Source organism: Aquarana catesbeiana, linkage group LG06 (genome assembly GCF_042186555.1).
Source record: "Aquarana catesbeiana isolate 2022-GZ linkage group LG06, ASM4218655v1, whole genome shotgun sequence".
Classification (NCBI taxonomy): domain Eukaryota; kingdom Metazoa; phylum Chordata; class Amphibia; order Anura; family Ranidae; genus Aquarana; species Aquarana catesbeiana.
Window position 1 is genome coordinate 292145701 of NC_133329.1, and position 14406 is coordinate 292160106.

General features: G+C 37.6%; 1 protein-coding gene across 4 annotated transcripts in view; it reads right to left on the reverse strand.

The window, feature by feature from the left end:
• Positions 1-3494: 3494 nt before the first annotated feature.
• Positions 3495-14406, reverse strand: part of SATB2 (SATB homeobox 2) — a 303695-nt gene continuing 292783 nt past the window's right edge. For all 4 annotated transcript variants that reach the window (XM_073633444.1, XM_073633449.1, XM_073633445.1 and 1 more), the window contains one exon: positions 3495-4905. In XM_073633444.1, coding sequence (XP_073489545.1) covers positions 4444-4905 — 462 coding nt within the window. In that variant the 3' untranslated portion in view covers positions 3495-4443. The remainder of the gene's footprint in view (positions 4906-14406) is intronic.

The window sequence follows — 14406 nt, forward strand, 5'->3', positions numbered from 1 at the left end:
ACTGAAATGGCACAGAAATAGTTCAGTAACCTTCTTCAAACTCACTGCAACTTAAGTCGCAACAATTTGAACAGTTTCATTGCCACAAATGAAGTGTGACTTGTCACGCAACTTTGAACTAAGTGAACCAGGGCTACATACAACTCTCCACCCTTCCCTGCTCTGTGATATGCTCCATTTCTCATCACTGGCTTTGCATTAAAGTGATATGAAACACACACTGTTTAATTTACATTGTCCCTTTTATTTCTGCATGTGGATGATGGCACTGTAATTAAATTAATAAAAAAAAAAAAAAAAAAATCTAAGTACCTTTTTCCTAATCGATATACAGCCCAGATCTTTCCCAGCCTGTCTAGAAGGAAAGATAAGCAGGAACAGCTTCTAGTCCTCTGCTGCTGGTCACATGTTAAAAAAAAAACAAAAAAAAAAAAAACAGCCTTTGGAATACAGAGTAAAAATAATTAATACTAATAAACTGTTTTAAATTGTCATACAAATATATATTTGAAATAAAATCTTTATAATTTTTTTGGCAATAACATGATGTGGGCGTATTTCTGCCAATCACAGGCTATGTCATGCCCCTCCAGCCTGTGTCTTAGAATAAGAGAGATGTGAAGGCTCCATTAATCTACATGTAATATCCTGCCCCCATTGTATTTAGCTGGCTAGTGGGCAGGGAGGAGGAGGGAGGGCTGTCCTTTACTAATGTGTATACGCCCACATGTGTGACTCTATAGTGACATGGGCTGCTGAGATGTGATAGGGAGGAAATGCTCAGCATAGAAACTCACTGAAAACTGAGCATGTGCAGAGTTTGTATCACAGCTGCAAAGCCCCTAGATGAATTGGGGACATGGGCAGAAGAGGAGATAAGAGAGCCGCAGGGTGAACCAGATTTTTTGCAGAATAAAGAAAACAGATCTCATAGTGACTGAGTATGAACAGCATGTAATACACCATTTATTGATAGTTTTTTATGATGTGGGTTTAGAGACACTTTAACTAACACTTCAACTTTATCATTTGTTGTGACATTACTGGCATTGTGATGCCACTACAGAGAGGTTTAAGCTATCAGGATATAAAAGGAAAGGGTCAACTATGTCTCTTTAGGAATTCCAAAGGAATTGTCAAAGTATTGCTTGATAAGGTTGAATTTACAGTAGTCCTTCATATTGCCCTAAACGTAGTATATCATACAGAATAGCTCCGTTGTATTTTGAGCTGCCTCATCTTGACCATGATGGGTTTTTTGAGACAAATATATTGATTAATCAAAAGGGTGTAGCTACATTTATCATGTGTTTAACTTACAGTAAGAAACAAAAAAAGGTACAAACTATATCTGTAATAAAGCTGATACTCTAAAGTTGTACTTTTACATTTGATTACCCTAAGTTTCCTACATAACATATTTCTGCTAAATTTCAGTGTATGAAAACCCTAACAATAAAAGGATCTTATTTGTTCCCTTTTGGTATGCTAAATATACCATTGAAAGTGTTTTGTTATATCCGTTTGATGTGTGCAAAAATACACCTGTTGATCTTGCCAGAAATCTGTTGAGATGATAGCTTCCTGTGCTTTCGGTCTTTGCTGCATCAGCTTATCAGTAAGTTCCCAGTTCTCTCTGTGGAATACAGAATATCTCCCCCATGTTACTGAGATGAAATTAGGGGGAGCTATTCTGTAGTCTTAACACACTTGCTATCCTGTGACAAAGCTCCTCTTCATTAGATACACTGTAGGTGTCACCCCAGGACAGGAAGTGCGTTACTGGCATGATCACCAATTAAATATAAAGTAAAAAAGCCTGTAAAAAAAAAACAACTGTCAACACATCTAAAGACTGGTAAGCTGAAAGTTTTTACATTTTTATTCCTGAATTTTAGATTAACTTTAAAACCAAAGCTATGCTCGAAGTGTAGTGGTTGGGAATGTGGCCTTGCAGCATAAAATGTATAGACTCATTTTGGGACATGGGTTTACCAGGGCCTTAAGCCACATGGCATGGCTATCATCTTCTTGTGTGAGTTTGCTTTATACTTCTCCTACAATTCGAAAATAGTAGATAAAAATCCTATACTGGGGAAAATAGGTAGGTTGTCATTGCTTGCCTTCTGAAAATTTGACTGACCTGGAACAAGCTTGCATCAAGGGAAATCAAAACTTTTACGCTGCATACTTGTTCTGAGTCAGTGATTCAGAAGTACTGACGCCATTAGAAAAGAAACAGCTAATTACCAATTTCAGAATTAGGATAGTAAAGACAGCCTGCATATTTCTCTCTGCACAAGTGTCTTTTGTGTCCACGCACATTAGGGAGTTTAAAGGCATATTTTCTAAGGAGCATTTAAAGGCAGAAAAAAAAAACTTTAGAATCACAATTTTGAGAGGAACCTTTGGGCAGAAAAAAAAACGCCTAACGCTCATAAACATAACAAAATGCGCACACATGTGGCATTTAGGGGCCTACAGTGTTTTCAAGTGTACATTGAAAAATGAGCAGAGGAGAATGTTTTGTAAAAAATAAATAAATAAATAAATAAATAAATAAATAAATAATTATGAAAGCAAATGCCCATAAACTCTTGTGCAATATGAGCCACTATGAGCATTTTTTATGCTGCTTTTTTCTGTCAGAGGTTCTGCCATTTTTTCTGCTCCTAATGTGCATGGACCCAAAAACTTAACCTTGTGTGTGTTCCTTTATGAGTATGATTAGAATGGACTGTGAGTATTGTGCATGCTTCTATGAACTGTTCAAGGCATCACAAAGTTTTTTGGCTTATAATTAATGAAAATAAGTAAATAACATCTAGTGAGACTCTAAAGTATCTGGAATGCTTACGTTTCCAAAAAGAAACCAGGGCAAGCATACAATTTAAGAGAATACCTTTTCCACATTCGCCATTTACCAAAATGTTCATGCCCTTCATTTCGAGATACTCTATATAGAATACGAGTATTATATTAAAGATGCACCCACCATAGGGGATCATTTGGACAAAAAAAAAAATTATCATCTTCTTGCCTTGTAAGAAACAGGAAACTCAGGCCCTTTTAACACTAGAGATACTGTCGATGGTGAAAACAACCAGTGACAGAACTGCTACGCAGGACACAACAGGGCAGTGAAACACACACACAGCAATTATATGTCGCTTCCTCACCAGCTGGATGAAATAAACATAACTATATCACTGTAGCCCTACATTCTGAAGCACTTGCGCTTCAGAATTACTCATTCAGTGGTTTCCCTGCACATTTTAGTAAACCTATCCCTGGCAGTGACAGGATAGCTAATGTAGGATGGGCTTTAGAGACCTTTTTCAAAATGTATACATCAGCATTAATATTTGGGCATTGCCAATCCCCAGTGTATTCATCTGCTATGCAAAGTCTGTACATAGTTTTAATTTACAATCAGAAAAATACTCTAGCCTTAGGCAGGATATGACTTTGTATGTGAAAATAAAGGATAAATATACAGATAAAATATAGCAACATTTTACTATGTACTTCATCACATCATGAACAAAATAACAATAAATTCCCACCTTGTTGCTTACAGATTAAAACACTTGTCTTTAAACATTAAATGACCTTTTGATGCATCTATATTATATATTTTTATTGCATTTTTTTGTATTTTACTCTGAAAACACATATCTTTAAATAAAAGTTATCCACCATGCGGCCTGAACAAAAGCAAAGACTAAGAAAAAAAAAAAAAAACATAAATCAAGAATAAACACAAAAAAATAATGAGAACATGAAAAAAATCCTTTAACCACTCTATGAGAGCAGGCAGTCCGTCTAGAAGAAAATCAAACGCATCTCATTGGAGAGTGGTTTTAATATGAAGGCCAGTCTTTTTTGTATGGAATTCATTTCACAGTCTATATGTTGCGAATGAAATGTTTGCTTCCCATGTGATATCAGTAGATATGTATATATATATATATATATATATATATATATATATATATATATATATATATATATATATATATATATATATATATATATATATATATATATATATCTTCACACACACATACACATATATGTATACATATGTATATTAAGATATATATCAATATATATATCAATGCATATACACGTGTGTATGTGTACTTAGACATATAAATACTTCTCCTTCATTGATTTTATCAATTGTGAGGTCCCGTAATTTGCTTGAATCACCACTGTAAGTGCAAGATGATTGAAGATATAGTTTTAACTAGTTTTCTTCCAGTCAGATGTAATTTATACACTCAAGTGTCAAGGCAAGTTTCCAAGATAGCAATACAAAAATCGAATTGTTCCATTCACTCTACTTGCTGCAGAGATAGGACATTACAAGTAATAAAAGTCATTTTTCCTTGCACATATGTATTGCTGACATGTTTTTGTGTGAGATGGTATGTTGTATTATCTCTGATCCACCTCAGACAGAGAACACTTAGTGTTTCCACTATTTTCTTCACTATGTTCTACATTATACATCTCCTCCATGCTTTCTTCGCTGTCGTTCTCCTCTGATTCTGTCAAGAGCTCTTCATCTTTGTACTCTGCCACATCTACTGCTATACCTAAGTGCTCTTTCAGGATGCCATGGTGTTTGACATGGTAACGCTGGTTTTGAAAAAACTTGATGATGGTGTGTTTAGGGAGATCCAGCTGAGCAGATAAAGTGTGGATGGCCTCTTGGTCTGGGTATAGACCCACATCATGGATGAAACTCTGTAAGATTCCCAGAGCTTCAAGTGAAATTTTGGTACGAGATCTTGGCTTTTTGGTGCAGCTGTCTTCTGATGATGGTGGGACAGGTGGTGCCTCTTCTCGTGGAGGAGAGGTCTCTTTGGCTGGCTGGGCTTGTTGTCCTAAAAGTACCTGATGAAATAAATATATTTAATGTATCAACTGAATCAATAATAATGAATTATTAATGAAAATTCAGTAATGAAAATGTTATAGAAACAATAAGACGTGTTTAAAAATACTGAAAGAATACTGTCTGCATTCCTTTTGTCCAGGCAGGTATATAACAATACCAACTTATTTGAAAAAATAAATCTTAGGGTGAGATGCATATTCTTGCCTGTTGTGTTTTTTCATTTAAAGCAATGGAAAAGCACCAAACGCCAAAGGTGTGAATGGGCCCTAAATGTTATTTTAAATGTAACATGGAGCCTGTCAGATGTGCTGCATTCACAGACACTAAAAAGAAACATAATGGTAGGAGAAGAGAGCAGTGATATGAGCTAATCTTGTTTTACTGTATAATCACAGGCTGGAGGCAGAGACAAGACTTAAATGCTGTGCTACAGGGATCCGTAAGAAGCTGGGGTATGGAAGGTTAGTACATAGGTGGCTTTTAAAGTTAGAACTGAACTGCAGGCAGCTATAACAGGCAACAAATAAAGCAGCTCAATGATCAATATGGCACCATTAAAATAAAATTTTAGTATTTACTGTCATTTTTTTGTTCTTGCAGTCCATTGAGGGACACAGGGATAAACAGTCGTAAATGAGACATGTGTGGTTTATATGAAGCTGCCTTTAAGAGATGGAAACTGGTAAACAAAAACTGTTGAGCACACTATAACCCTGCACCTAATAATCATGCCTCAGTTTGCTTAGCGGGCATTACAAACGGTTAAATGTAGGGGGAAAAGCAGAGAAAATCCAAAATTAAACAGTCCTTTCAAGAGCAATCAAATAAGAGAGGGAAAGAGGGTTGGAGGAGAAGGGGTGGAGATTTTCGTAATCCCACATAAAAAGAAAGGCACACAGTTGTACTTGTTGAGATGGTGGAGATGGTACACAGTTACACATTAGATGTGTATGGCTGTGGGAACAAAGGGATGAGAAGGAGCCTTATTAACTCACACCAATAGCTGACACATATAGAGAAGAAAGGAGGACCTTCAGCTAGTAAATACATCCCATGAGGACCTCTGGACAAACAGATTACCAGAAAGAGGACCTCTCAATTTAATACATAGAATGTTGTGTGAAGCAAATGAAGCAGTATTAGAAAACAGAAGCCTCACATTATGAGGAGGGAAGTTCATATACAGGGATCCGCTAACAAGAGTGGTAATATTAGATAAGCTTGTGGGTTGGTATTCTACCCAGTTTATGATGGTTGATTGGGTATTGTTGTTATGAATATGTGCCTGTGAGCTATATTCCACTTACATTTGGTTTTGTAATTATTTATTTATTACAAGTACTTATATAGCACTGTCAATTTACACAGCATTTCACATATATATTGCACATTCACAAGAGTCCCTACCCTCAATGAGCTTACAGTTTAAGGTGTAATATTAATTGAATGTTTTTTGGTATTGCTGTTAATCTTTGCTTGTAATTTTGTTCTATAGAGTATTCTTTTATCTAACTTACTTTATAGCAGCTAGGCTGTTCATGTTAACTCTTCATACAATATAATCATTTTCACCTACAATTTGTCATGTGTCTGACCTACCCTAACAAACGGTGAGAAGTGGGAGTGAAATAATAATATTGATATTATTTAATAATGTCCGTATTATTATTTGTTTATTCACCCCTTATTTTCTTACAACTTCCATAAACTAGTGCATTAAAACATCTCAGTGAGAACATATGAGGTATTTCAAGATGGGGAGGCTGGGAGCAATTATAGTCAGTCCTGTTACTTCTGGAAGATCAAGTCAGGTGATATTCATTGACCAAGTAGGTCACAAAATCCCTTTTGAGATGAGAGGTCCTAGGAGATATGAGCACCACTAGTGTGCAGCAATCCTAAGATCACATGAACTCTGTATTAAAAGAAGGACAAGTATACCCCAAACCAGGCTTGTCCGACCTACTTTGGCTATATATTTGAAGTTGGTGTCCTGCTGCAGAATGAATCTGTGATCGATCAGATGCCTGCCTCACGGCAATGCATGATGGATAAAAAACTGACTATATTTTTCAGCATTGAAGACACCATTAATTCTAACCAAATCTCCAACACCATATGCAGAAATGCAGCCCAACACTTGCATGTAACCTCCACCATGCTTTACTGTTGCCTGCATACACTCATTCATGCTCTCCAAGTCTTTGTTAAACAAACTGTCTTCTGTTACAGCCAAATATTTTACATTTGGACTAATCTGTCCAGAGAACATGCTTCTGTTTTTCTGCATAGGTATGTCATTTAGCCTTGTTCCCATATTGGCAGCAGGGATTTTCAACCACAAGTGTTCCATAAAGACCACTTCTGACCAGACTTCTCCTGTCTGTAGAGGGTTGTACCGAGGTCTTACTGGTTTTTGCCAGGTCTGAGTTGATGGTGCCACTGGACATCTTTTGATTGTGAAGGGAAGTCAGCATGATATGTCTTTCATCTTGTCTTAGCACTGCATTTTTGCAAAGCTTCTGCAGAATAACTTGGACAGCACATCTGGAAACACCTGTAAGGCCACCCTGTTGCTGTACTCAGTCCTGCCATTGTGTAAGCCTTTTCCCACTGAACTGTCTTCATTAATCTCATCTTGTTAGTATAGCATGTCTTTTCCTCACCCAATTTCATGCTTCCAATACAGCTGATTCTGTTTAACTTAATGATTGTGTTTTAACCAATATGGTATCCTTTTTATCAATAGCACATGTTTTGGACTATATGCCTCCAAAATCCTTAACTGCGTGCAGTGCACTTGGGAGAATTGATGCTGTTTTAAATGGTGGACTCACCAAATAATGATTTAAAGTGGTTGTAAACCCACTTTTGAAAAAAAAAAACTAACACCTGCAAGACAAAGGCATAATGAGCTTGTATGCATAGAGTACTAGCTCATTATGTAAGACTCACCTGAGAACGAAGCCATTGCTGCGGTGCCAGTACACAGCACCGGCCGGCAACATCACTCCCAGGGGTTACTTTCAGGTATCGCGGCTCCGGTGCTGTGATTGGCCGGAGCCACAATGACATCACTCCCGCGCATGCACGCGGGAGCCGCCAGTAACAGCACAGTCTAACTGAAGAAACGGCACATACATGCCATTGCTTCAGTTTGCTTCAGTGCGCATGTGCCGATGACATCGGCACATGCAAATACAAGGGATATCTCCTAAACTGTGCAGGTTTAGGAAATATCAATATCCTGGGTAGCTACAGGTAAGCCTTATTATAGGCTTATCTCTAGCAAAAAGTGATCTGTAAGAGTTTACAACCACTTTAATTTAGTTTTTTTTTCTTTTTTTCTGTTTATGATCTGTGTAGGTTGTCAATTGATAGGTTAAAAACTATTTTCATTTCATTTTTTGAAAGCATTTTTACGTCATTGTTAATACAATTCTAATACCCTGATCAATACTACAGCATACAAATTGCTTTTATTGCATAGAATTTCCTGTTTGTATATTTTTCATCTAAATTTGCTAGCTATATGTTACTGCTATCAGAATAAATTATAATGCATCCAGCCTATACTAGGACTTTTGAGTACCTGGGCTTCCTATCGATGCCATGGTATGCTCCCACTAAGGTACATATTATATGTGGTACTTATTTACCAAATTATGCTAACCTTTTTTTTCCTTTCTAAATATAAAGGTATATACATTCACCTTACAGTGCACAAGAGCACCCTTCATAGAAACACCTCCTGCAGTATAATTGCTCAGTCCCTAACTACTGTTTCTTTAGGAGTCTAGCACGAAGGCATTCCTGAGGAGCACAGCGCATGAAAACCTACTTGCCAGTGAAGTCTTGTACTCATTCCCTGATATAATCAACTACTATTAATAAAACATGTGAGTAGGAAAGAGTATCGGCTTGTTTGCTAAAAGTTGACTACATTAGATAAAGCGTCTCGCCTTCAATCTCTGTGTGCTTAAATATGTTTTGAAGGGGAGAATGGAAAGCAGCTGGGACCCATGTGTAAAATATAATAGTCACTGCCTGGAGGGAAGGAAGTGAGATATTGAATGAACGAGTTTAGGAAAGTATATAATGTACTGTATCATTATGCCAGTGATCTGGATTACATATAATAAGCACTAGTTTAGTGGTATTTTTCTATCAGACAAGGAATTAATAGGAAGCTTGAAGGGGTTACCGACACAAGCCTTCTGAAAAATATTCTTATTGTTTCAGATGGATGAAGAGATGTGTGCTGTTCAGGTGACCAGGAATGTGCGCGTCCAGCAAAACCAATGTCTGCAAAGCTTTTAGTTTCGTGAGTCCTAAATTGTACTTGGTTTTGGCCAGACATCAATCATATATGGTTATTCCCCCTACAGATTTTGTCTGCCGTGACACACGTCATGGTGGTCGTCTGGTAAAACATGCCACCCTCAATAAGAATAGGAACCAGAAAATATTACTATTTACTGGATAATGGGGCTAAAGCCACATAATTACTTTGCTCTTGTTTTGACTAATATATAATCAGAAGCAATCTTTTGTGCTTAACATTGACGGAAATGTAATGAAACTGGAACGCAGAAAAAAAAAATTGCCATTAGGTTGGTTGTAACCATGAGATGCCAGTTAGAAGTTAGTACGTTGGAATCGTAGGAGTTTATATGATCAACAAATATCATCAGCACTTATCTTTATCCTAGTAAAAAAAAATAGCTTCTCAACCTTGACTAATAGGTGCTCTCATGACAATGGTGGCCACGTTCTAGTGGCCCTAAGTTATCCTACAAATGGTAAACAACATCACTTAATGTAGCAACCAATTAAATTCATTCATTGTTATTATAATAGTTGGAAAATAAATGTACACTACAGGGAAACAGCTGTATCCTTTGTCTTGAATATCTTTAATATCCCTGAGTGTATATCAAGATGCTGTAGATTTTAAGTGAAATAATTGTATTAATGTGAACCTTTTGTGTAACATGAATAAGAATAAACAATGCAAGCACTGTTAATGCTTGCCATACAATATGCAGAAGGTCTAAGTTCCTATTCCTTTTTTTTTTTGTATGGGGGGGGGGGGGGGGGGTAGAAACATAACCAATACTAAGCTCACCACCATGCTCAGAGCAGTAGATACATATACACAGGAGTTGATTTACTAAAACAGGAAAGTGCAAAATCTGGTGCAGCTGTGCATGGTAGCCAATTAGCCATCCGACTTGTGACATCCTACATGGTGATTACAGCAGCAGGAAAAGGAATTTATGTCACACTGGGACTGTTTTGGTTGGTTAAAGGACAAGTAAGACTATATCAAAGTCGGAGCAAAATCTTATCCTGTTCATTCAAGTTGGATGGAAGTAGGACCAAAGTAGAACCGATGTCTCAAGGCAAAGTAGGATGACAGGTACAACAGTTGTGTCATACCAGTGTGAACCCTCATGCACACAGGACGTTTAAAAAATGTCAGCGCTGCTGCCATGAAAAAGCAGTATTAAAAACGTTCTGTTAGCCGCAGTTTTGAATAGCGTTTATGGGTGTTTTTTCACTATTTTTGGCTTTTTTTTCCGTAAAAACACATCCTATAATGTAAAAGCACCTAAAAACGTTACAGCGTTTAGCAGGGTTAAGGGACGTTTAGGGGCGTTTTTTGTTTCTTTAGCTCAACAGCCTCTGCTTCTGGCTGCTCAGGCTGTCATTTTTTTCTACTGACCCTAAACACTTATGCCTCCAAACGTCTCTGAAAGTTTTGGGGGCATGGACACAGGTTAACATGGAGGGGCGTTTAGAGGCAGCTAAAAAAATCATCAGACGCTCCTAACAGCAGCTGTACAAAATGTCCTGTGTGCATGAGCCCTAAAGCCTGGAAGCTGGTTTCTATGCAGAGCTGCACCATGTGGTGCAATCTCCCCTTTTAGTAAATCACAGTGTCAAATGGATATATCAAGGGGTTACTAGACACTTGCAGAACTAGTAACCAGGTGCCCTCATGTATGACAAATTTATAGTGGGTTTCTCATGTCACTGATCAGTGTGAAAGGGCACTTAGGGTGTCTGAATTCTGGATGAAATAGTAAAGCAGACACCTTTAGATTGGGCTCACACATGCTGCGGCCACGGCTCACAGTAGGGGGTTCAGTGCATCCCTGTTTACTGATTCAGGTGCAAATCAGGTCAGAATTTCTGCCTGAATTTGCACCTGATTCGGAGCCAAAGACACACAGGACCCTTTCCAAATGCGGACCGCAGCCCCCCTGGAGGTGTGTGAACTGGCTCCCTAGAGAGCCGGTCACACTCTCCTGTCATGCGAATTGGATGCAGGGAAACCCGCATCCAATTTGCACAAGTGTGAACCCAGCCTTAAACACCAGCATTGTCAGTCTGAAGAAGAGAGGGTAGTGTTACACTGACTATCAGATCAGGAGTAAAAAATTGAAGCTGAACTCCAGCTAAGATTGTATAAGCTGTTACAGCAAACAGTTTTGTTCCTTTTGTGATAAGTTTTATATATATATATATATATATATATATATATATATATATATATATATATATATATATAAAAAAAAGCTGACAACTGTAAGCTCCCCTGTCCATGTTAAATGGTTTATTTCAACCTTCTAACTGCTACTTTGTCTGGACAACTTGGTCTGTTAACCACTAGCCAACCAGCTCACGCAGGTATACTGCGGCTCTCCTGCGTGAATCGACGTACCTGTACGTCCGTCCATGTAAGGAGGATAGCGGGCACCCTGCGGGTCCTCAGGACTCAATGTCTGCCAGCGACCCACGATCGCGGTGAGGAGAGGCAGAACGGGGCGATTCTCCATTCTGCCTAATGACATGACAGAGATCTACTGTTCCCAGTGATTGGGAACAGCGATCTCTGTCATGTTCCTGGCAGCCCATCCCCCCTACAGTTAGAACACACCCAGGGAACACACTTAATCCCTTGATCGCCCACTAGTGTTAACCCCTTCCCTTCCAGTGTCATTTTTACATTGATCAGTGCATTTTTATAGCACTGAACAATGTAATAATGTCACTGGTCCCCAAAAAGTGTAATTTGGGGTCAGATTTGTCCGCCGCAATGTCGCAGTTCCGCTAAAAATTGCAGATCACCGCCATTACCAATAAAAATAGTACATAAATGCATCCTATAGTTTGTTGCTGCGATAACTTTTGTGCAAACCAATCAATATACGCCTATTGCGATTTTTTTTTTAACAAAAATATGTAGAAGAATATATATCGGCCTAAACTGATGAATACATTTGTTTTTTTATATATTTTTTTTTTGGATATGTATTATAGCAGAAAGTAAAAAATATATATATATTTTTTTAAATTGTTGGTCTTTTTTTGTTTATAGCGAAAAAAATAAAAACCACAGTAGTGATGAAATACCACCAAAAAAAAAGGTATATTTGTGGGTAAAAAAAAGACCTCAATTTGGTTTGGGTACAGCGTCACACGATCGCGCAGTGCTGTATCGCAAAAAATGGCCTGGTCATTAGGGGGCAAATCCTTCCAGGCTGAAGTGGTTAAAGTAAGTTGAAAAATAAGACTTACTAGCTAGATTACCAAGTGAAAATAAAGGAAAGCAAAATTGAAAATAAAAAACGAATGCAGCCATCACATCTAAGAATTGGTAAGATGTAATTTAATACATTTTTGTTGTTGGGTTTTCTGCCACTTTAATCTCAACTTGAGCCTGGGGTCCTAGGATATTGGGTCCTCACAAAATATTTGGGGATCTCATGATGCCATATATGTTAGTTTATACTCCTTGTTCAGAGTCAGTTTTGGACCAGAGAGTAACAATCAAGACTCGTGCCAATTTCTGCTTTTTTAAGACTGCATTGACTACCACATTTGAATTCTACTGGCCTGTTGAGAAAGAGAAGATTCTGTTCAAACTTTCTCATACTTGACTATACATGCAGATGGCCAAACCTGCAAGTTTTAAACTTCACGGCTGCTTGAAAATCATAATATAATTGCAAAATGTGGCCATCATCTAGCTTTTCTAATCTAGGTGAATATTGATTGGATGGAGGAGAGCGCTTCACCCCTTGCACATGCCAATTTAGCTGATCTTTGTTTACTATACCGTACATAAATAACTGATAGCATTGAATCAAACACCTAACTTGAGCAGATTTCTTTATAATTAAAACACTGGATTTGGAGTGTTGATAACAGCATTAAACTTTGTTTCAACTGCTTTGTAATACAGAACGCAGAAAAATCCATGTAAGAGACAAGTTAATCACTATCTTTCTGAAACTACAGAGCTCAAGCACCCATGAGAGCCTGTGTATTATTAAATAGAAGTATATATATATTTACAACGAGAAATTGTTGAGTACAGGTGTTACATTACATTTTTACTTCGGGCAGGTTTATTATTACTTTGGCTTTCTTTTTTTGTTGCTGTTTCTCCTTGCGGGTTCTAGCAGAAAGAAGAAAATAAAAGCACGTTCTTCAATATAAAAAGAGCGTGTCAGGAAAAATCAATAGAAGCGTGCAAAATGGTAGGAAGTCAGACATGGAAATATGTGTTCAATTTCATCCAGCCTGCGGTCCACTTTTCCTTTAATATTGTATATGTTGCTCATGGCAGATTTGGTATATTATTATAATACAACACAGGTTAATAATTGTCTTGCAACAAGATTTTATGAAATGGAGATGGTGTTGGGATAGAATGTTATAAATTCTTACTCTGGATTGAAGGTGTTCTGATTCTTACAAACAAGACTGACCTCCCATATTCTACATCAACTAGGAATGTGCTCTAAGGGACAGCCATTTTGTACTCGACAACTTATCAGATAGATGTTGGACTAATATATTAAAGTGCTTTGATGGTCTTTGTTGCCCTACAGCAACAGATAAGATTTTCCCACTGAGTCTGTCAAACCACCATGATCTGGCACAGATTTTGATATACATACAGTATATATGGGCAAAAGATACAGAGGTAGTTTTCCAAAGGAGTAGTGAATTTTAACGTGGCACAGCAAATGTTCATTTAGTATAGTGAATAAGGTAATACCAAGCCCACTAAGGCTCCATGCACACTGGGCATCTGTTCTCTTGGGAGTAAAAAACACGCATATAGAGCATTTTTTGTGCAAAGTTTAGACGGGTTTAGGAGAGTTTTACTTTTTTTTCTGCCTCCATGCTCCAATCAGAAACGTGATCCAGAAGGTTTTTTTTTTCTGCCTCAAACCATTAAACTCAAAATATGCCTCTTAACGTCCTAATGTACAGGGAAACATAGGAAAACATTGAGCTGCTTCTACAGGCAGAACACAAAACTCCTGTAGAAGCAACGTTTTTTAAGCCAGTGTGCATAGAGCTTAGTTAATCAGGGTCAAGGCATATGAATAAAAAAAAACAAAAAAAAAAAAACAGGATATTTGCTTGCAAATAACCAAAGAGTATAATGAAGGCATCTTCATCTTCAAATGAGT